At 41.7% G+C, this 19,402-nt stretch overlaps 2 protein-coding genes across 3 annotated transcripts; one reads left to right on the forward strand and one right to left on the reverse strand.

Moving 5' to 3' along the window:
• The first annotated feature begins 1,059 nt into the window (after positions 1 to 1,059).
• On the forward strand, positions 1,060 to 4,332 carry LOC118372420 (proteasome subunit alpha type-6-like). Of its 2 annotated transcripts, XM_035758287.2 has the most exons (8): positions 1,060 to 1,247; positions 1,840 to 1,934; positions 2,059 to 2,140; positions 2,318 to 2,473; positions 2,681 to 2,859; positions 3,238 to 3,332; positions 3,614 to 3,704; positions 3,838 to 4,332. In XM_035758287.2, the coding sequence occupies exons 1-7, from the start codon at positions 1,172 to 1,174 to the stop codon at positions 3,669 to 3,671; spliced, it is 741 nt and encodes a 246-aa protein (XP_035614180.1). In that variant the 5' UTR covers positions 1,060 to 1,171; the 3' UTR covers positions 3,672 to 3,704; positions 3,838 to 4,332. The 2 variants fall into 2 exon arrangements, with proteins under 2 accessions (XP_035614180.1, XP_035614179.1); XM_035758286.2 differs by having other exon boundaries at positions 3,614 to 4,332.
• A 1,245-nt stretch (positions 4,333 to 5,577) lies between these two features.
• LOC118372419 (NF-kappa-B inhibitor alpha-like) lies at positions 5,578 to 8,107 on the reverse strand. The gene is made up of 5 exons (XM_035758285.2): positions 7,777 to 8,107; positions 7,135 to 7,243; positions 6,599 to 6,895; positions 6,219 to 6,476; positions 5,578 to 6,001 (listed from the first exon to the last, which is right to left on the reverse strand). Exons 1-5 carry the CDS (start codon positions 8,022 to 8,024, stop codon positions 5,969 to 5,971), a joined length of 945 nt encoding a protein of 314 aa, XP_035614178.1. The 5' UTR covers positions 8,025 to 8,107; the 3' UTR covers positions 5,578 to 5,968.
• Positions 8,108 to 19,402: the final 11,295 nt, after the last annotated feature.

Genomic DNA, 19,402 nt, shown 5'->3' on the forward strand with positions numbered 1-19,402 from the left:
TCTCTCTAGAGGAGCACACAGAGGCCGAAGAAGTGCTTTCAAGGCAACTGGGAAGTCAGAAAAAATAAGAGGTCATATCATGACGTAAGTGATCTTCAGGTTGGAAAGTGGGAACTCTAGAAAGAGGCCCGAGTTCCCGACTTCCGAGTTAGATGACCGTTCAAAATGATTTTTCCCAGTCAGAGCTTGTTTTATTTAGATTTTCCAGTTGTCTTCAACGCACTGAAGTCAGAAGTAGGAGATTTCTGAGTTCCCAGTTGTTGTGAACGTGGCAAGAGACAAGCACATGGAGGATCATGACGACACTCCCCTCTGAATAGTAGTCTGTCAGTAGGGCCAGATACCGTAAATACCTGATGAATGACGAAGAGTGTGAGTAGGCCTATCGATACAGAGAAAATGGGCTGCTCATCATAGCAGAAAAATGTGGTCTCACCTTTACCTGTTGGAAAAGGTGACATTTATTTTGTCCAATTAATCACCAGAATTGGTCATTAATGCCTCGAATATGAAATACAAACAAATACAAAAAAATCATTTTTTTTATCTTACCTTTATTTAACCAGGCAAGTCAGTTAATAACAAATTCTTATTTTCAATGACAGCCTAGGAACAGTGGGTTAACTGCCTGTTCAGGGGCAGAACAACAGATTTGTACCTTGTCAGCTCAGGGGTTTGAACTCGTAACCTTCTGGTTACTAGTCCAACGCTCTAACTACTAGGCTACCCTGCCACCCCATTAAATAACTTTAACTTATATTTTATAATACTCTATTATATTATATAATATTCCTCAATATAAAAATGATGAACAATAGGGGCTATGAGTGAGCAAGTGGCCAATGTTGAGGTGAAGAAAATAAAGAAAAAGTTATGTTTGCGCTTTTTACAAGGTCTGTATTCCCCTGACTTTTGTAATGTTTGCATGATCCGTTGTATACTCTTAGTTTTTTTCTTTATTGTTTATTTTGAATTCACAATAATACAATTTTAAAAAGTATACGTTACCATGACAACCCTGGATCACTGCTTATTTGACCTCGGATGTAGTTACAATTTATTTGTTACTTCTTCCGGGTGAACATAATTTTTTTGTTTGCATAACGTGAGATTTGCGCATGCTAAATATTTGGGACTAGCTAGATTTTTAGCTAACTAAATTAAAACCAAAATGTCGCGGGGCTCAAGTGCAGGTTTCGATCGTCACATCACCATCTTCTCTCCAGAGGGTAGACTCTACCAAGTTGGTTGGTACAGTGTATTTTCATTCGTATGCCGGCTAGCTAAATGCTCAGTCATGGTTCCTAGCTAAGTTAGCGCTAACTGTAACCACAGACAAAGGGGAAACCTATCTTTGCTGTAAATAACTACAAGCTGCAAGTTAGCAATAAGCCTACTTTTAATTTGAAAGTTATTTTGAACGAGCTAATATTCTAGCAAGCTACACCAGTTCAATATCCACATATTTAAACAGAATGCCAGCAAGGCTAACACCCGGTACATGTAAACTCAATAAACACAATGAACATAACGTTAGTTAACTAGTCAACATGAAGTTGGTTGTAATTTTTTACAAGATAGCTACTGAAAACATGTTGCTTTCTTTTAGTAGCTAGCCTAATAGCATGCGAGTACGGCTTGCTAGTGAGGATAGCTAACTAGCTAATTATGTTGCGAGCAAGCCAGTCTCGCAGTTTATCATCATGGTATACCGTTTTTTCTCTGACAGTCTTATATAGTGGGACTGCTTTTATCTGTTGAAGTGATTTTTTTTTTATTGTATGCGTTAAAATTATGTGATGTCCTGAATAACCCTGTTTTATGTGTTGTTTTTGACAGAGTATGCTTTCAAGGCCATAAACCAAGGTGGTCTCACGTCAGTAGCAGTCAGAGGTAAAGACTGTGCAGTAGTCGTCACACAGAAGAAAGTACCAGTAAGTTCAGCTGTAAAACTCATGGCTGTTTACCTCATTAGAGGTAAACAGTGGAGTGGAGGACTAATTTAGTACATCAATTGTATTTCTTAGAAATGACATCGCCTCGTTTTGTCTCCACAAGGACAAGCTACTGGATTCCTCCACAGTCACTCACCTGTTCAGGATAACGGAGAACATTGGCTGTGTGATGTCAGGGATGACAGGTAGGCTACAATACCCAGCACAACAGGCTTCATAGCAGACAGGCTACTCTGGTTGCTACTCACAACAACTCAACTCCATGTGTATCTCAAAACACATACTAGCATATGCATGACCTTTTACCTTGTCCTGAACAAGTCCCAATGCTGTTTCTAACTGCTTGTCTCTCCCACCCCCAGCGGACGGCAAGTCCCAGGTCCAGAGAGCACGCTACGAGGCAGCAAACTGGAATTACAAGTATGGTTATGAGATCCCAGTGGACATGCTATGTAAGAGGATCGCTGACATCTCTCAGGTGTACACACAAAATGCTGAGATGAGGCCACTGGGATGCTGTAAGTGCATGTTTATTCATGTTCACCATCACTGGATATAAGTTCTACGGTCAAAGAAACGCAAAAGTGATGATCCGTGTTGTACTCTTAATTTTCCTTCAGACATTATAGAAGACAATGCATCTCTTTCCCAATATTATTTACAACTGTCAAAGAATTCTGTGCGTACTGTACTTCCTGTTTGACTAATAGCATGTCTCTCCTCAGGCATGATAGTGATTGGTGTGGATGACGAATGTGGTCCCCAGGTGTATAAGTGTGACCCTGCTGGATACTACTGTGGCTTCAAGGCCACCGCTGCAGGGGTCAAACAGACAGAGGCAACCAGCTTCCTGGAGAAGAAGGTTAAAAAAAAACTTGACCTGACCTTTAAAGAAACTGTTGAGGTAGATATACCCTTTTAACCCGCTAACAGTACATACAGTACAAGGTTTAGTGATGCCAAGGGTGTGCAAAGCTCTCAAGGCAAAGGGTGGCTACTTTGAAGAATCTAAAATACATTTTGATTAACACTTTGTTTGGTTACTACATGATTCCAAATGTGTTATTTCATAATTTTGATGTCTTCACTGTTATTCTACAATGTTTAAAATAGTCAAAGTAAAGAAACACCCTGGAATGAGTAGGTATCCAAACCTTTGACTGGTACTGTGCATTGAAATTAAAGTGAAATGAACCAGTAGGCGAGTTTGTACTGTCAGAATTTGGTTCTCTCCTCTACAAAAAGCAGTGGATGAGATTGTGTTGTCTCTTTCTTTTTTCAGACCGCCATCACCTGTCTGTCTACAGTCCTGTCCATTGATTTCAAGCCCTCTGAGCTGGAGATAGGAGTCATCGCAACAGAAGACCCTAAATTCAGGTGAAACACCACTCTGCTCTGAACACATCATTAGTCCCCATATAAAATACAGGAAGACCTTTGTTGTTTAGAAAGTGTGTACAAAAGTTAGTTTAGATGTGGTGGTGCTATATTGGGCTCTCCCACTAATGGACCACCAGCATACTGTTGCAACAACAAAAAACTAGTGAGAAATTTAGAATTTTAGTAATCCTTTCTGTAAGGTAATGCCTAAGAAAACTGTCGACCCTGGGTGGACAAAGGTATATTCTGTTCTATTAATCTGTCTTTTCTGCTTGCAGGATTCTGACAGAGTCTGAGGTGGACACCCACCTGGTGTCCCTAGCGGAAAGAGATTGAGCCCAGAAAAACTACAGAGGCCCAGAGAGATGTGTAAGGCCCAGTCAGAGAATTGTGGGATTTGAAAGTTGAAGAATGGTGTTAATCCTTGTTTACTGTATATTTGCCCCCTGTTCTATAAAAAAAAAAAAAGTTACATATCCAGTTTTGATTCATTTGTTTTCAGGTTGATCGCTCAATGCCAGAACGGGTTTTCACTCCGGCACTAGGTTAACAGACTGCACAATATTTTCTGTGTGTATTATTCCACCTTGTATTTTTGAAGTTTAAACCCTTTTCTAATGTAGGCTTATGCCATTTTCATTTTTGTAATACAAAAAAATGTATTCTCAATGTGTGATCATAGATTTGACTGAATTATGTGCACCATGCCTTGGTTATATGACCTAGTACAAACTTGAAAATGTTTGTACCTAAATTGGGTAACCTGACTGAGACTTTTTGAACATTGCTGCAGAGTAAAACATTGACTTCCTGTTGTGGTTCTGCTCATTTAATCACATGACATACTATTGAAGAGCTGTGGTGAAGGTTCTTTACTACAATCAGTCAAAACTGGTTGTGACCTGTTTGTCTCCTTGTATCATGATTTTTTTTTTGCATTTTCCATTTCCTTCAAGTCAGAAATAAAATGCACCTTTGGTGACAATCAAAAGGCTAACTGACTTGAGAGAAGTGTGCAATATTTCTATGTGATGAGGGAATTGGGAAATATCACATCAAATTAGGTTTATATCATAGAGGCTAAAAGACTCATCTGAAGTCTCAGCATTTGTTTTACTGGCCCATGTTAGTTCTATGTCCAGAGGATATGAATAGATCACATGCAGAGATATTGGAACTGTTGTGTCTTTGAGTGAGGCTGAGTCAGATTCCTTAGGAAATCCCCTGAGAATCCAGAGGTTAATAGGCCAACTGACATTTGGCTCACAGCAAATAGGCTGCAATTAGAGGGTCCATTTTACACTCCCATTATAACAGTAGCCAAGGACCATATTTTTCTCTATCACTGATTATAATAGTGTGCTAATGGGAGAAAGGGTTGTAGAAGATACATGAGTCATTCTGTCCAGGAAGATAAATTGTTTAGTTTGAGCAATAAAAGCTTTTGCAATTTCCCTCTGACAACTTGGGTAAATCCATTCAGCTGAAGGTAAGTCATGTTATGTTGTGCTGTCTCTAACTCTCCTTATGACTGGCAGTACTAATAATAGGCATGGGTAGTGCAGTAAATTTAAAGATTTCTTATATTGGTGAACAGTAGGTTCTTCTTCTACAGGAGTCATCAATTCCCACACCCACTTATTCAGCAGCACTTCCAAGGTGGAATGTTTTATACGGAACAGTAGTTCCTCTTACACATCCAATTCAAGGGGACTTTTAACAATGTGACTCAAAGATAGTGACCTCGCCCCAACCAGGAAACCCCAGACTGTACTGATGCCGCATTCACATGCTCGTCGGAACTCGGATACTCAGAAATTTCCAACCTGCTAATTTGTTTAACGAGGCCTGTATATAACTACAACCAGTTAGCATGTTGGAAATTTCAGTTTCCTAGTTCTGACTAGCACATGGACGCGGCATAAGGGAAGATCTCAATTGCATACTCCAGGCTTTCTCATCCAATGGGTTTTGAGAGAGAGTATGCAATTGAGATTTTCCCTTTGTGTTGAGTGGGGGAAGGGGACTTCAGTTGTCTTGCAAGTCTATGAAAAATGAACATGACTCTTGTATGGGATTTCCATGTCAGTGAGTGAGTAGCGTTGGCTAAGTGAGCCAGTTAACTTAAGGGTTCAAGTCTGTATATTGCTGTGTAAAAATGGCCATGAAGAATTACTAGAGTGTGACAGAAAATTAACTACAACCAGAGGGCGTAAGAGTAGAAAACAACAGTCAAAATCCATTTTATATTATAGATGCATATTTTAATGATTCTTTTCAATAGTGTTTCACTCACATTTAATAAAAACATTCACAAGTATAAAAAATTATATCTCTGTATTTACAATATATGATGTCTGATATATACATGAAAATAGGATAATTCTCTCTGAGGTCAGGGCTCATATTATGCTTTCCGGTGCGTTTTATTTTCACCGACCACAAGGCTTCCACCCCAAACGAATGCCATCTTCAGCCTTGTCTCTCTGATGTCTTGTCTTTAGGCCAGCTCTATGTGGCTCTCCCCCTAAAGGCTTCTGGGACCTGGAGTTCCCACTGTGCTTTGATTGGACTGGACAGGCCAGTAGCAGCTTCATCGACTTGACTTCACACCACCACGTGATGCGACTGCTTCAATTCTGCCCAAATGTAATGTCATCATACATCTGTGGAGAACGAAAGTAACAACATTAGGAATCTGTTATCGCAACTGTAATTGAAATAGAAGACAATATTCCTTTAGTACTATAGCCAATCCATTAGTCCAGATAGAGCCATTTCCCAATCCCCCTAGTAATGCAGCTTTTTTTTTATTTAACCTTTATTTATACAAAGATCAAATCTCTTTTACAAGAGAGACCAGTGTGACTTTTAGTATCTCACCTGTTCATCACCAGACAGGCACTCCTCCTCACTCTCCTCTGATTCGCTCTCAGGCAGCTCTCTGAGTTCCTGGGCCGTCTTCTCGTACAGCTGGTGGCGGATCTCAGCGTTCTGACGCCCATAGGTCAGGTGGAAAGGCGTGTAGCCCCCGTATGTCACACTGTTGACGTCTGCCCCCATGGAGAGGAGCCGGTGGACCAGGGATGGGTTCTGGAGGTCCACAGCCAGGTGAAGCGCTGTACGACCGCTACAATGTTCCTGGGGGAAACAAAAATACACCAAACATTAGTTCCTTTGGTCTGTGAATACATTTAGGTTTAAATTCATCAATGGGGATTCTTGATTCTTGGCATAAAAGCACCTGTGTGATGAAACCTTACCTGTGCATTGATGTCGGCACCAAGCTGAACCAGACTCTCCACCATGGAGAGGTATCCGTTAATGGAGGCGAGGTGGAGGCAGTTGTGTCCGCTGTAGTTGGGGAAGGTGAGGATGGAGCGGAGGTGGCGGGGGCAGTTCTGGGTGATCACACTGAAGGAGATGAGAGAGCCCTTCTTACAGGCGATGTGGAGGGCGGTGTTCCCACTGTCGTCTGCTATCCGCGGGTCACACCCAGCCTTTAGTAGCCTCTCTACCAGATGGGGCTGTTCTGTGATCACTGCCAGGTGGAGCGCAGTCTGAAAGAAGAATACGAAGGTGGTAAGCTATTGATTTCAGGTGTAAATACAACCATTTAGATGGCTTGTTTATAACTATGTAAGTGTAGTGATGTTTTACCACCTGTTTCAAAAATACTGTTTTATCAACCAATTCATTTTGTTTTAATTAACCCAGTTAAGTTTGTGTTTTAATTGTTCTATTTTTGTCATCTTCAATTAGTCAATTATACAAAAATTAATTGGTTATCTTTAATTACCTGTCTCTGATTGTTCTGTGCATCCAGGAATAGATCATCATTGTGTGACAGTTTGATCATCTGCTCAGCATGTTCTGTGGCTTCATGAATAATGGCCAGGTGGAGAAACCTATGTGGAGGAGGGGTAAAAGAAAGAGTTAAAAACGGCTTTGCTTCAAATACGCACGTCTGTGAGGAAGTGGTTGGAAAAAAAAGAACAAAGCGCGAGCACTGGAGCATTGCGCAAGAATGGATTTTTTGGGGGGTTATTTCCACCAGTTGCGGCTTGACACATCTGATACATTATCAGTTCCTGGCAACTCGCCAGGGACTTTCCTAACTGCGCATAGCTGATTTTAGCGCCGCCCAGGGGTAGCTCTGAGCCAAAGTACACACTCAGCGGACAGCGGAGTCCAAGAGTCCTTTTGTTTACTTGCAAATGCAGACTATCAATGCAGACTATCAACTGACTAATTTGACACAACTTGATAACAGGCGCATATCTGTGCGTTTTAAAAGTGATTTAGGCCTACAATGCAAATGAAGATAAGCTCATTGAAATAGTATAATTATAATCCAAAATAATACAGAACTTTATGCAAAATCATATGCATTCATAAAACATAACGATGCAACATTACCCAAAGATAAAAGTGAACTTACGTGTCTCTGTCCTCGGTCACTGTTTTCCTCCAAGGTTCATTACTGCAGGAGTTTGACTTGACTTCGACGGGGGCCACTCTCAAGTCCTCCAGCTCCTTCACAAGGTTACCATATTCATCATCTTTTAGCGAATCCAGACCGCTATCAAAACGGTCTTCTTGGCTAGGTATCATTTTGCCAAGTTTCGATACCCGTTCATCGACGTTATAATCCATTTGGTTGTCGTTTGAAACTTTATAAACATCCATATTGAATAGACTGACTGATTGACTGACAAGTCCACTCACTACTCTGTTCCCTCTCAAGTCTGGAATGGAGTGCGTGTTGAAGGGAGGTGCCAGTGGCTTAAATATTCTAGCGGGGAGGAGACAAAGAATGGGGGATTTCCACGTTGAGTTATCTCGACACAACTAGGGAAACTCATAGACCGGGCTTTTATGAGAAAAATTCCCTCTCGAATGAGCCCCATACTCACGAGTAAGAATGAAAACTTGTAGTTTCCTATTAGACGTACCTGTGATGCAGACATAAATAAGTTCAATGAATGAGATAGAATATGAATGAGAGACAGACATTAGAGGTGCCTTTGACTGGTTCTTGAAGAATTCCCTTTTCACTTGGGGAATTAATGTGTCATAACAAGTTATATGAGGGGCATAACTGTTCTGCACCTTTTGACTGTAATGCCATCATCAGGTAACTGTGCAGAACCAGTGTTAAATGGAATGTCAATTGAAGGTCAACCACAGTGTGAAATATCGAATTGGTTTATTATTAGGCCTACCATATTTGTTATTATTCTGCTATTACACTTCTGCACCTCGCCTGGTCTCATAAATGAACAACTACATGGATAGAATGCATCTCTGCAAGCATAAACGGATAAGAAATTGCCAATTTAATATCTATAGGTGGCCAGGTTTTATTCAGGTTGGAATACCATGCTTGAGGGATGTTTGCAGCCTTCATGTCGGAATACGGAACAAAAGCCCAGTATGGGGAAACAAAACCAAAAGATATCTTGCTATTGCATGGTTCACAGGTGAATCAGATGGAGCTGGGAGATTCAGGTGATTCCACAGGGACTCTCTGATTGCAGAATAATAACACAGGGTTTGGTACAGAGGTGGAAAAAGTTACACTTTCCAAATGGAGACAACCCCACTATGAAACGGACACTGCTGCGTGTTTCCCCATGGGATATAGATATAGCCTACTGGACAAACCATTAATGTGCTGCACATACCTAATGTAATATTTACATGTTTTTTTGGTATTTTATTAGGATCCCCATTTGCTGTTGTGAAAGCAGCAGCTACTATTTCTGGGGTCCACATGAAAAAATGAACCAAGACATAATACAGAGCATTAATAGACAAGAACAACTCAAGGACAGAACTATATACTGTGCATTTAAAAACGGCACACACAGCCTACATAACATTACAAACACACAAAGTATCTAAGTCAAATAGGGGAGAGGCGTTGTGCCATAAGGTGTTACTTTCTCTGTTTTTGTAAAAAACAGGTTTGCTGTTCATTTGAGCAATATGAGATGGAAGGGAGTTCCATGCAATAATGGCTCTATATAATACTGTACACTTTCTGGAATTTGTTTTGGAGTTGAGGAGTGTGAAAAGACCCCTGGTGGCATGTCGGTGGGGCAAGTGTGTGTGTCAGAGCTGTGTGTCAGAGCTGTGTGTAACTATTTGGAATTTTCAACACATTAATATTTCTTATATAAAGAAGAAGGGATGCAGTCAGTCTCTCCTCATCTCTTAGCCAAGAGAGACTGGCATGCATAGTATTTATATCAGCCATCTGATTACAATGAAGAGCAGGACGTGACGCTCTGTTCAGGGCCAGCTGCAGCTTAACTAGGTCTTTCTTTGCAGCACTTGACCACATGACTGGACAATAATCAAGATTAGACTAAACTAGAGCCTGCAGAACTTGCTTTTTGGAGTGTGGTGTCAAAAAAGCAGAGCAACAAAAGGGTTTCTCCAACTTTGTTGGCTTTACCTTGCGTGACAACAATTATAACTGTCTACCTGGGCTCGCCTCACCCTAGCTGACAAGTGTACTGAAAACTCCCTGTTTGCACAGGGAAGGACGCTTTTAACAACATAGCAACCGTAACCACAAGCAGTAAGCATTCACACCTCTGTGGGGCGATACTGGGCGCTACTGTACATAAACACTTACACACACCTTCCTAAAAAGGACAAGCCAGATGACATATAAAGGATTTCAGTGTGAGTATATGCATCACACCACCAGGAGTCATGGCAACAGGCAGGTACACTCTTCTATCTGTGGGATTGTGATTGGTCGGCTGTGAATTCCACACATTCTTTCATCTCTGCCAAGTAAAGTATCACAATACTGAGTCTAGGTTGGGAACATTATGTGCTTTTTCTGAAGGGGAGTAACCATGCTTCCTGATGCTATCATATCTGTTGATGGTGAGATTCTTTCAAGGGAAATGCCTATTCATTTGTAAATAGGAAGTTCCTACTCATTTGTTGTAGTAAAATGCAACGTCCTTCCTTTGAACACTTTGTTCTGTGTTTACTGTGCTTTTCACGCACACCATTTCTATCCCCAATCTCTCTCTAGATTGCCCTCTATTGGGTTGCAGTTGTAACAGCTACTTCAATAATGTACAATTACACAAGCCAAATCATTGTTCAAGGCACCACCTACACTCATTTGCAAAGTTAGTCCCCTTATGATGTTTCCACTGATCTAATCATTTTAACATTTAGTTTTACTCCAACTTTTAACTTCAACTATCTATTTATGGGACATGATAACATCTTATATTCAGCTGATTGTGTAGGTTCAGTTTTATTCATTGTTACATAAGTCACATTAGTTTTTCCAGCATATGTTAAATTACTGCCTCATTTTGCAGTTCATTCTTATTAACTTTGTCCAGTAATTTCCTGTCTGTTTTCCAATAACACTGCAAGGCAAGGTCCTCTTTGTAGGAACAATTAGATATTCCAGTCGAAAAATAGAATGATCACACTGCATTCTATCACTGATATGCAACTTCTCCTACTCTTCCATAGGATATGTCAGTGGTCAGTTGTGTGTGTGTGTTATAATACCACACAGATTGATTCAGGTGATAATAATGCCTTCCACTTTCTATTGAAGGAGCTTAATGTTTTATGAGTGTGTGGTTAAGAAAGGGAAGGTATTTTAATATGGCAATGACATGGCATCATTTATGTTCCACTGTCTAAGCAGTATTAAATAGTCAACCTTTCTGCTCCTGAATCGACAAGTCTGAAATTACTCACATCTGATTCATTCTATGGCCACCATGTCCAAGGGACTTCACCCTTCCCCTATCCACACACATACATTGGGGCAAAAAATAATTTAGTCAGCCACCAATTGTGCAAGTTCTCCCACTTAAAAAGATGAGAGAGGCCTGTAATTTTCATCATAGGTACACTTCAACTATGACAGACAAAATGAGAAAAAAAATCCAGAAATCACATTGTAGGATTTTTAATGAATTTATTTGCAAATTATGGTGGAAAATAAGTTTATCTTATATACCCTTTGTTGGCAATGACAGAGGTCAAACGTTTTCTGTAAGTCTTCACAAGGTTTTCACACACTGTTGCTGGTATTTTGGCCCATTCCTCCATGCAGATCTCCTCTAGAGCCGTGATGTTTTGGGGCTGTCGCTGGGCAACACAGACTTTCAACTCCCTCCAAAGATTTTCTATGGGGTTGAGATCTGGAGACTGGCTAGGCCACTCCAGGACCTTGAAATGCTTCTTACGAAGCCACTCCTTCGTTGCCCGGGTGGTGTGTTTGGGATCATTGTCATGCTGAAAGACCCATCCACGTTTCATCTTCAATGCCCTTGCTGATGGAGGAGGTTTTCCCTCAAAATCTCACGATACATGGCCCCATTCATTCTTTCCTTTACACGGATCAGTCTTCCTGTTCCCTTTGCAGAAAAACAGCCCCAAAGCATGATGTTTCCACCCCCATGCTTCACAGTAGGTATGGTGTTCTTTGGATGCAACTCAGCATTCTTTGTCCTCCAAACACGACAAGTTGGGTTTTTACCAAAGAGCTCTATTTTGGTTTCATCTGACCATGTGACATTCTCCCAATCTTCTTCTGGATCATCCAAATGCTCTCTAGCAAACTTCAGACGGGCCTGGACATGTACTGGCTTAAGCATGGGGACACGTCTGGCACTGCAGGATTTGAGTCCCTGGCGGCGTAGTGTGTTACTGATGGTAGGCTTTGTTACTTTGGTCCCAGCTCTCTGCAGGTCATTCACTAGGTCCCCCCATGTGGTTCTGGGATTTTTGCTCACCGTTCCTGTGATCATTTTGACCCCACGGGGTGAGATCTTGCGTGGAGCCCCAGATCGAGGGAGATTATCAGTGGTCTTGTACGTCTTCCATTTACTAATATTTGCTCCCACCGTTGAGTTCTTCAAACCAAGCTGCTTACCTATTGCAGATTCAGTCTTCCCAGCCTGGTGCAGGTCTACAATTTTGTTTCTGGTGTCCTTTGACAGCTCTTTGGTCTTGGCCATAGTGGAGTTTGGAGTGTGACTGTTTTAGGTTGTGGACAGGTGTCTTTTATACTGATAACAAGTTCAAACATGTGCCATTAATACAGGTAACGAGTGGAGGACAGAGGAGCCTCTTAATGAAGAAATTACAGGTCTGTGAGAGCCAGATATCTTGCTTGTTTGTAGGTGACCAAATACTTATTTTCCACCATAATTTGCAAATAAATTCATTAAAAATCCTACAATGTGATTTTCTGGATTTTTTTTTCTCCATTTTGTCTGTCATAGTTGAAGTGTACCTATGATGAAAATTACAGGCCTCTCATCTTTTTAATTGGAAGAACTTGCACAATTGGTGGCTGACTAAGTGCTTTTTCGCCCCACTATATATATGTACAACGTAAATTGGACTGAGTAATCCTCAGATACAGATTACAACAGGGTTTCAGTTAGAGGAGACAGTGAGGACATACACTGAGTATACAAAACATTAAGAACACTTGCTCTTTCCATGATGTAGACTGAATAGGTGAATCCAGGTGAAAGCTATGATCTCTTATTGATATCACTTATTAAATCCACTTCAGTCAGTGTAGATGAAGGGGATGAGACAGGTTAAAGAAGGCTTTTTAAGCCTTGAGACAACTGAGACATGGATTGTGTATGTGTGCCATTCATGGGGTGAATGGGCAAGACTAAGGATTTAAGTGCCTTTGAGTGGGGTATGGTAGTGGGTGCCAGGTTTGTGTGAAGAACTACAACGCTGCTGGGTTTTTCACGCTCAACTGCTTCCTGTGTTTATCAAGAATGGACAACCACCCAAAGGACATCCAGCCAACATGACACAACTGTGAGAAGCATTGGAGTCAACAACATGCTTTCGACACCTTGTAGAATAAATATTAAGACATGTTTCTAATAGGATAGGTATGAGGCAAGTTTTACCTCAACATGAATAATCAAGGTATGTAGGGGAAAAATACATTAGATCATCACCCCCGTCTTTTTCAGTTTCCTCTAAACAAAGAATTGATTACAAATCATTTGACCTAGAAACAGGTATACTTCCTGATTAACAAATTGCCCTGACTTCTTGTAAAATAACTGTGGTAATACAGATATTGTTCTTATCATGTCCTCCCTTAAAAGGACAAGCCATATGACATTATTTATATGACTTCAGTGGCACATTGATTCACCGAAACTAAAACAGTCCTCATATCGTGCCTCTCCCCTCATTGTTCTCAGGGTTTCATGCTGAGTGTGCCGTACTCATGTGTAGTACACATTTTCGGGAAAAATTTTAGAGTAGGGGGAATACCTTTTACATTCAAGCATTCCCACGGTTGGATAGTGGCCGACCTGAGGTCTGAGTGTGACACAGACATGTCATGAGGGGCTCCCTCTCCGCAGCTGACCCACTGCCCCAATGATACTGGAGGTAAACTTCTCTGTTTAGGGCTAGGTCAAGGTACAGTAGCAATTTAATCACTTCCAGGTCAAACTCTGTGAAGTGTCCCATGTCATCAGATCTCATCTTAGCTCTAAGCCCCAAAGGTCTATATTTCAAAGTGTTTATTAGCATACCACTTGGTTAAATAAATGGTTATATAAAAATACCCCAAAATGTAAACGTCTAATACCCAGCTAGCACATAACGTTCTAAGAACCATAGGTTTCTTAGAGCTTGATGAGAGCGAGGTTGTCCTGTGGTTATTTTTGCCTAAAACCTTTCCTCGGCTTTCTTGGAATGGTGCAGAACAGTTGCTTGGATTTGGAACATTCTCAGCATATTTAATGAACTTGACGTTGATATTTCATTACTTTAGCAGAATGTTCTCCTAAAAGTTCAAACATGGTTACATTTAATATCTATTTTGGTAATATTCTAAGAATGTTCTCCAATTGGTTTGACATTGGGAATGTTCAGGTAGTTCAGAAACAAGATACTTCTGTGGGAATTTCAGTACTTCAAAGTTTCAAAAAGTTTACTGATTTCCTTTCGGTTTGAAGTCTATTTAAAGTCAGGTTCTCAAATTGTTCCAAGAACTTTAAGAAACAATGTTCTTCTGTGGGAAATTCAGTACTTCAACATGACATTTCCTACAGGTTTCCTCGTGGTTATATTTAAAGACATGTTCTCAAATTGTTCAGAGAATGTTAAGAAAATAATCCATAAAAACACTAGAAAACATTAGTAACGTTCAGAGAAAATCCTAAGAATGTTATTTGAAAACACATACCTAATTTTGTGGGCAGTGTGCACGTAGCCTGTCTTCTCTTTGTCACGGCAGATTTCCACCTCTTCCTCTGAAGAGGTGTAGCAAGGATCGGACCAAAATGCAGCGTGGTCAGTGTCCATGGTTTTTAATAGGAAAACTCAACATGAACACATATACAAAATAACACATACAAAATAACAAAGTGAACTGGCAACGAAACAGTCCCGTGTGGCACAAACACAGACACAGGAAACAATTACCCACAAAATACCCAAAGAATATGGCTGCCTAAATCCATGGGGGAGGGTCTGGGTGGTGTCTGTCCACAGTGGTGGCTCTGGCGCGGGACGTGGACCCCACTCCACCATAGTCTTTGTCCGCTTTAATCTCTTCCTAGGAACGGCGACCCTCACCGCCGACCTAGGATTAGCAACCCTACTAAATGGCCCCACTGGACTGACAGGCAGCTCCGGACTGAGGGGTAGCTCCGGACTGAGGGGTAGCTCCGGACTGAGGGGTAGCTCAGGCTGGTTGACGGCTCTGGCGGATCCTGGCGGCTCTAGCGGACAGGCGGGAGACTCTAGCAGCTCTGGACAGGCGGGAGACTCTAGCAGCTCTGGACAGGCGGGAGACTCTAGCAGCTCTGGACAGGCGGGAGACTCTAGCAGCTCTGGACAGGCGAGGTGCACTGTAGGCCTGGTACATGGTGCCGGCGCTGGTGGTACTGGGCCGAGGACACACACCTCAGGGCGTGTGCGGGGAGGAGGAACAAGGAGTACTGGGCTCTGGACACGCACAGGAAGCCTGGTGCGGCGGGCTGCCACCGGAGGGCTGGTGCGTGTAGGTGGCACTGGATAGACCGGACCGTGCAGGCGCACTGGAGCTCTTGAGCACCGAGTCTGCCCAACCTTACCTGGCTCGATGCCCGCTCTAGCCCGGCCGATCCGAGGAGCTGGAATGTACCGCACCGGGCTAGAGACACCGTGCGCTCCACAGCATAACACGGTGCCTGCCCGGTCGCTCTATGGTAAGCACAGGAAGTTGGAGCAGGTCTCCTACCTGACGTCGCCATACTTCCTGTGTGCCCCCCCCCAATACATTTTAGGGTCTGAGTCTCGGGCGTCCTAACGCGCCGCCGTGTTCGTTTCTCCAACTCCATTCTCCTGTAACCCTCACACTGCTCCAGCGAATCCCAGGCGGGCTCAGGCACTCTCCCTGGGTCGACCACCCACCTGTCTATCTCTTCCCAAGTCGTATAGTCAAGATTCTGCTCCCAAGTCCAATAATCCTGACATCGCTTCTCCTCCTGCCGCTGCTTGTCACCACGCCGCTTGGTCCTGTTGTGGTCGATGATTCTGTCATGGCTTTCTTCCGTCGAAGGAGAGGCGGACCAAAATGCAGCTTGGTTAGAGTTCACGGTTTTTAATAGGAAAACTCAACATGAACACATATACACAGTGAGCTGGCAACGAAACAGTCCCGTGTGGCATAGACACAGGAAACAATCACCCACAAAATACCCAAAGAATATGGCTGCCAAAATATGGTTCCCAATCAGAGACAACGATAGACAGCTGCCTCTAATTGAGAACCAATCTAGGCAACCATAGACATACAATTTACCTAGACAGGAAACATCCCCATAAACATACAAACCCCTAGACAAGTGAAAAAACACATAAAACCCCATGTCACACCCTGACCTAACCAAAATAATAAAGAAAACAATGATAACTAAGGCCAGGGCTTCGGCAGCCTTTCTTAAATAGCAAGGCTATGCTCACGGAGTCTGTACATAGTCAAAGATTTCCTTAATTTTGGGTCAGTCATGGTGGTCATGTATTCTGCCACTGTGTACTCTCTGTTAAGGGCCAAATAGCATTCTAGTTTGCTCTGTTTTTTTATTCTTTCCAATGTGTAAAGTAATTATATTTTGTTTTCTCATGATTTGGGTGGGTCTAAACACATTCTGTTCTCATTACCAACAAAAATCTTTCTATCTATCTTGTTAATTAAGTGTGTTCAGGTGTGTTGGCCACACCCACTTATTGGCCACACCTGATCTTAATGAGTGATTGTTGTCTTTGAAATGGGGTCTGTTTGAATGGACTAAAATTAACAGCTTTGTATACATAAGATAACATGGCATACTAGCTCCATCCTGGTGGTGCAGTGGATAAATTCCATGGATAAAGAACAGAAGATTATAGGTTTGAACGTTTTATGGAAATTGTTCAAAAACCTCCAAATAACCTATCATTTCCATTATCAGAGCATTAATAAAACTTCCCAGGAAAACTTTCAAGGAACCATAGTAAAACATTCTCAGATCCTCCCTGCAACCTAGAACAAAAACTTTCTCAGAACGGAAAAACTTTGGTTCTTAAAAAGTTTTTAAAAAGTTCCGTTTTACCGGTCAGAAATGTATGGCTTCGTTTTCACATACGATGAAAAACCAAATACATTCCCACAACTTTCAAGACACCAAAAGTGCTAGCTGGGTACATTCCTTCCTTCTAGGTCAGGCCTTGGTAAAGGCCGGCCCAGGGGTCGTATGTGTCCTGCGACCTGATTCAATACGGCCCGCGGAATCATACTCAGATCACATAAAGAAGAAAGAGCTGTTTGAAAATGTTTCCCCGTCAAGATGAACAGTGACACAGCGTGTTGGGGGCATCGCAGAGAATATCGAACAACAGTTGAAAGACAAGGTAAAGGATTTCACCTATTTCTCCTTGTTCTTGGATGAGAGCAGTGATGCATGTGACCCGGCACAGTTGTTGATATTCTTACCAGGCATAACCCCATACTTTGAAATGACAGAGGAGCTTACTTCACTGTAGTAAATGTAGAGCACAACCACAGGGAAATATTTATTGGAGGAGGTTAATAAGTGTTTGGCAAAGCTGGGACTGAGTTTTGAATAGTTATCCAGTGTAACCACTGATGGGTGCCCAAACTTGACAGGAAAAAACTTTGGCCTTTTGAAAAAGATCAAGTAGTTAAGCGGAACCCAGATCAGAAAAAGCATTTTCCTGCATTGCATTATTCAACGGGAGGTGCTCTGTAACTGTGTTCTGAAAATGGGCCATGTTGTGGATACAGTCACTAAAGTGGTAAACTGTAAAGTGGGAGACTCATATCTCCCTCACTAGGTTTAAGCACCAGCTGTCAGAGCAACTCACAGATCACTGCACCTGTACATAGCCCATCTGTAATCAGCCCATCTATCTACCTCATCCCCATACGGTTTTATTTATTTATCTTGCTCCTTGGCACCCCAGTATCTCTACCTGCACATTCATCTTCTGCACATCCACCATTCCAGTGTTTAATTGCTATATTGTAATTACTTTGCCACCATGGCCTATTTATTGCTTTAACTCCCTTATCTTACCTCATTTGCACTCACTGTATATAGACTTTTTGTTTTATTTTTTTCTACTGTATTATTGACTGTATGTTTTGTTTATTCCATGTGTAACTCTTTGTTGTTTGTGTCGAATTGCTATGCTTTATCTTGGCCAGGTCGCAGTGGCAAATGAGAACTTGTTCTCAACTAGCCTACCTGGTTAAATAAAGGTGAAATAAAAAATCCAAAAATAAAACAAGAGCTAAATCTTTAAACCACAGGCAGTTTGTCTCACTGTTGGAAGAGACAGATTCGGGTCATGCAGATCTCCCCTACCACACAAACGTGAGATGGCTGAGTTTGGGGAAGGTGCTTAAAAAGGTGTGGGACCTGAAGTCGGAGATTGTCGAGTTTTTGCAAATGAATGGAAAATATGTGGATTTCTCTCAACTGCAAATAAAGAATGGTTGGCTGATTTTTGCTTCACCGTGGACATCATGGTAAATGAACTGAATTCCAAACTACACGGGAAGGGCCTTTTTGCACACCTGATTGTATAGCCTTGTCAAAGCCCTCAAGGGAAAATTACTCCCCCTAAACCATCAAGTAGAAGCCAACAATCTCATCCACCTTCCGACACCACTAGTCTGTTTCCTATCAGATGACCAGCAGGAGAAGTATACATCGCTACTGCGTGCTTTAAAATGTGAGATTTCTCATCGTATTGAGGATTTCAAAGTGTTGGAAAATGGCCTGCTCTTGGTTTCCTCTCCTTTCACCTTCAATATGGATAACGTGACCACTGAGCTGCAATTTGAGCTTATCGATCTTCAATCTGATGCAGTGATTGGAGAACTATTCAAAACAATGTCACTGACGAGGTTCTATGCATCTCTCGATGGACAAAACTTTCCAAAGATTAGGAGTCATGCTCCGAATAGGTTTGTACTATTTGGGTCAACCTATGTATAGGAACAGACATTTTCAGAAATATAACAAGTCAAGGCACATGTCATCTCTCACTGACTCTCACCTCTCAGCAATCCTGCGCATAGCGTCAAACTGTACCGGACTTCACTGCTCTAGTCAGACACTATACCTTACTTCACTGCTTTAGTCAGACACTATACCTTACTTCACTGCTCTAGTCAGACACTATACCTTACTTCACTGCTTTAGTCAATGCCCATCAGAGACTTCACTCCTCACACTGATTTGAGTAGTTTAAATGTAATGTTGAGCTCTCTCTCTTTCTTGTGTTTTTGTGCAGACGCGTTAACAAGAGTTCTGTCCGTGGTGCTGAATGCACAGTGTACTTTTACCTCCGTGTAGTTCATTGCATGTTTAATAATGAAAATACCTAACAAAAGGAAAACATGGATGTGGTTTTATTTCTGTGCATGTTAATAAAGTATAACGAGTAGCATATCTGGACGTGATTTACAGTAGATATATCTGTCAACAGTCACACACATTATGTATAATCCTGTAATA

The sequence above is a fragment of the Oncorhynchus keta genome, chromosome 19, assembly GCF_023373465.1.
Source record: "Oncorhynchus keta strain PuntledgeMale-10-30-2019 chromosome 19, Oket_V2, whole genome shotgun sequence".
Taxonomy (NCBI): Eukaryota; Metazoa; Chordata; class Actinopteri; order Salmoniformes; family Salmonidae; genus Oncorhynchus; species Oncorhynchus keta.

Excerpts from the sequence above, each read along its gene's own strand:
- LOC118372420 (XM_035758286.2), top strand. The coding sequence starts at position 1,172 with ATGTCGCGGGGCTCAAGTGCAGGTTTCGATCGTCACATCACCATCTTC. Across the intron at positions 1,935-2,058 it reads TCACACAGAAGAAAGTACCA|GACAAGCTACTGGATTCCTC; the intron begins GTAAGTTCAGCT and ends TGTCTCCACAAG. Across the intron at positions 2,141-2,317 it reads TGTGATGTCAGGGATGACAG|CGGACGGCAAGTCCCAGGTC; the intron begins GTAGGCTACAAT and ends TCCCACCCCCAG.
- LOC118372419 (XM_035758285.2), bottom strand. The coding sequence starts at position 8,024 with ATGGATGTTTATAAAGTTTCAAACGACAACCAAATGGATTATAACGTC. Across the intron at positions 7,244-7,776 it reads GTGACCGAGGACAGAGACAC|GTTTCTCCACCTGGCCATTA; the intron begins GTAAGTTCACTT and ends TCCTCCACATAG. Across the intron at positions 6,896-7,134 it reads CACAGAACAATCAGAGACAG|ACTGCGCTCCACCTGGCAGT; the intron begins GTAATTAAAGAT and ends TTCTTCTTTCAG.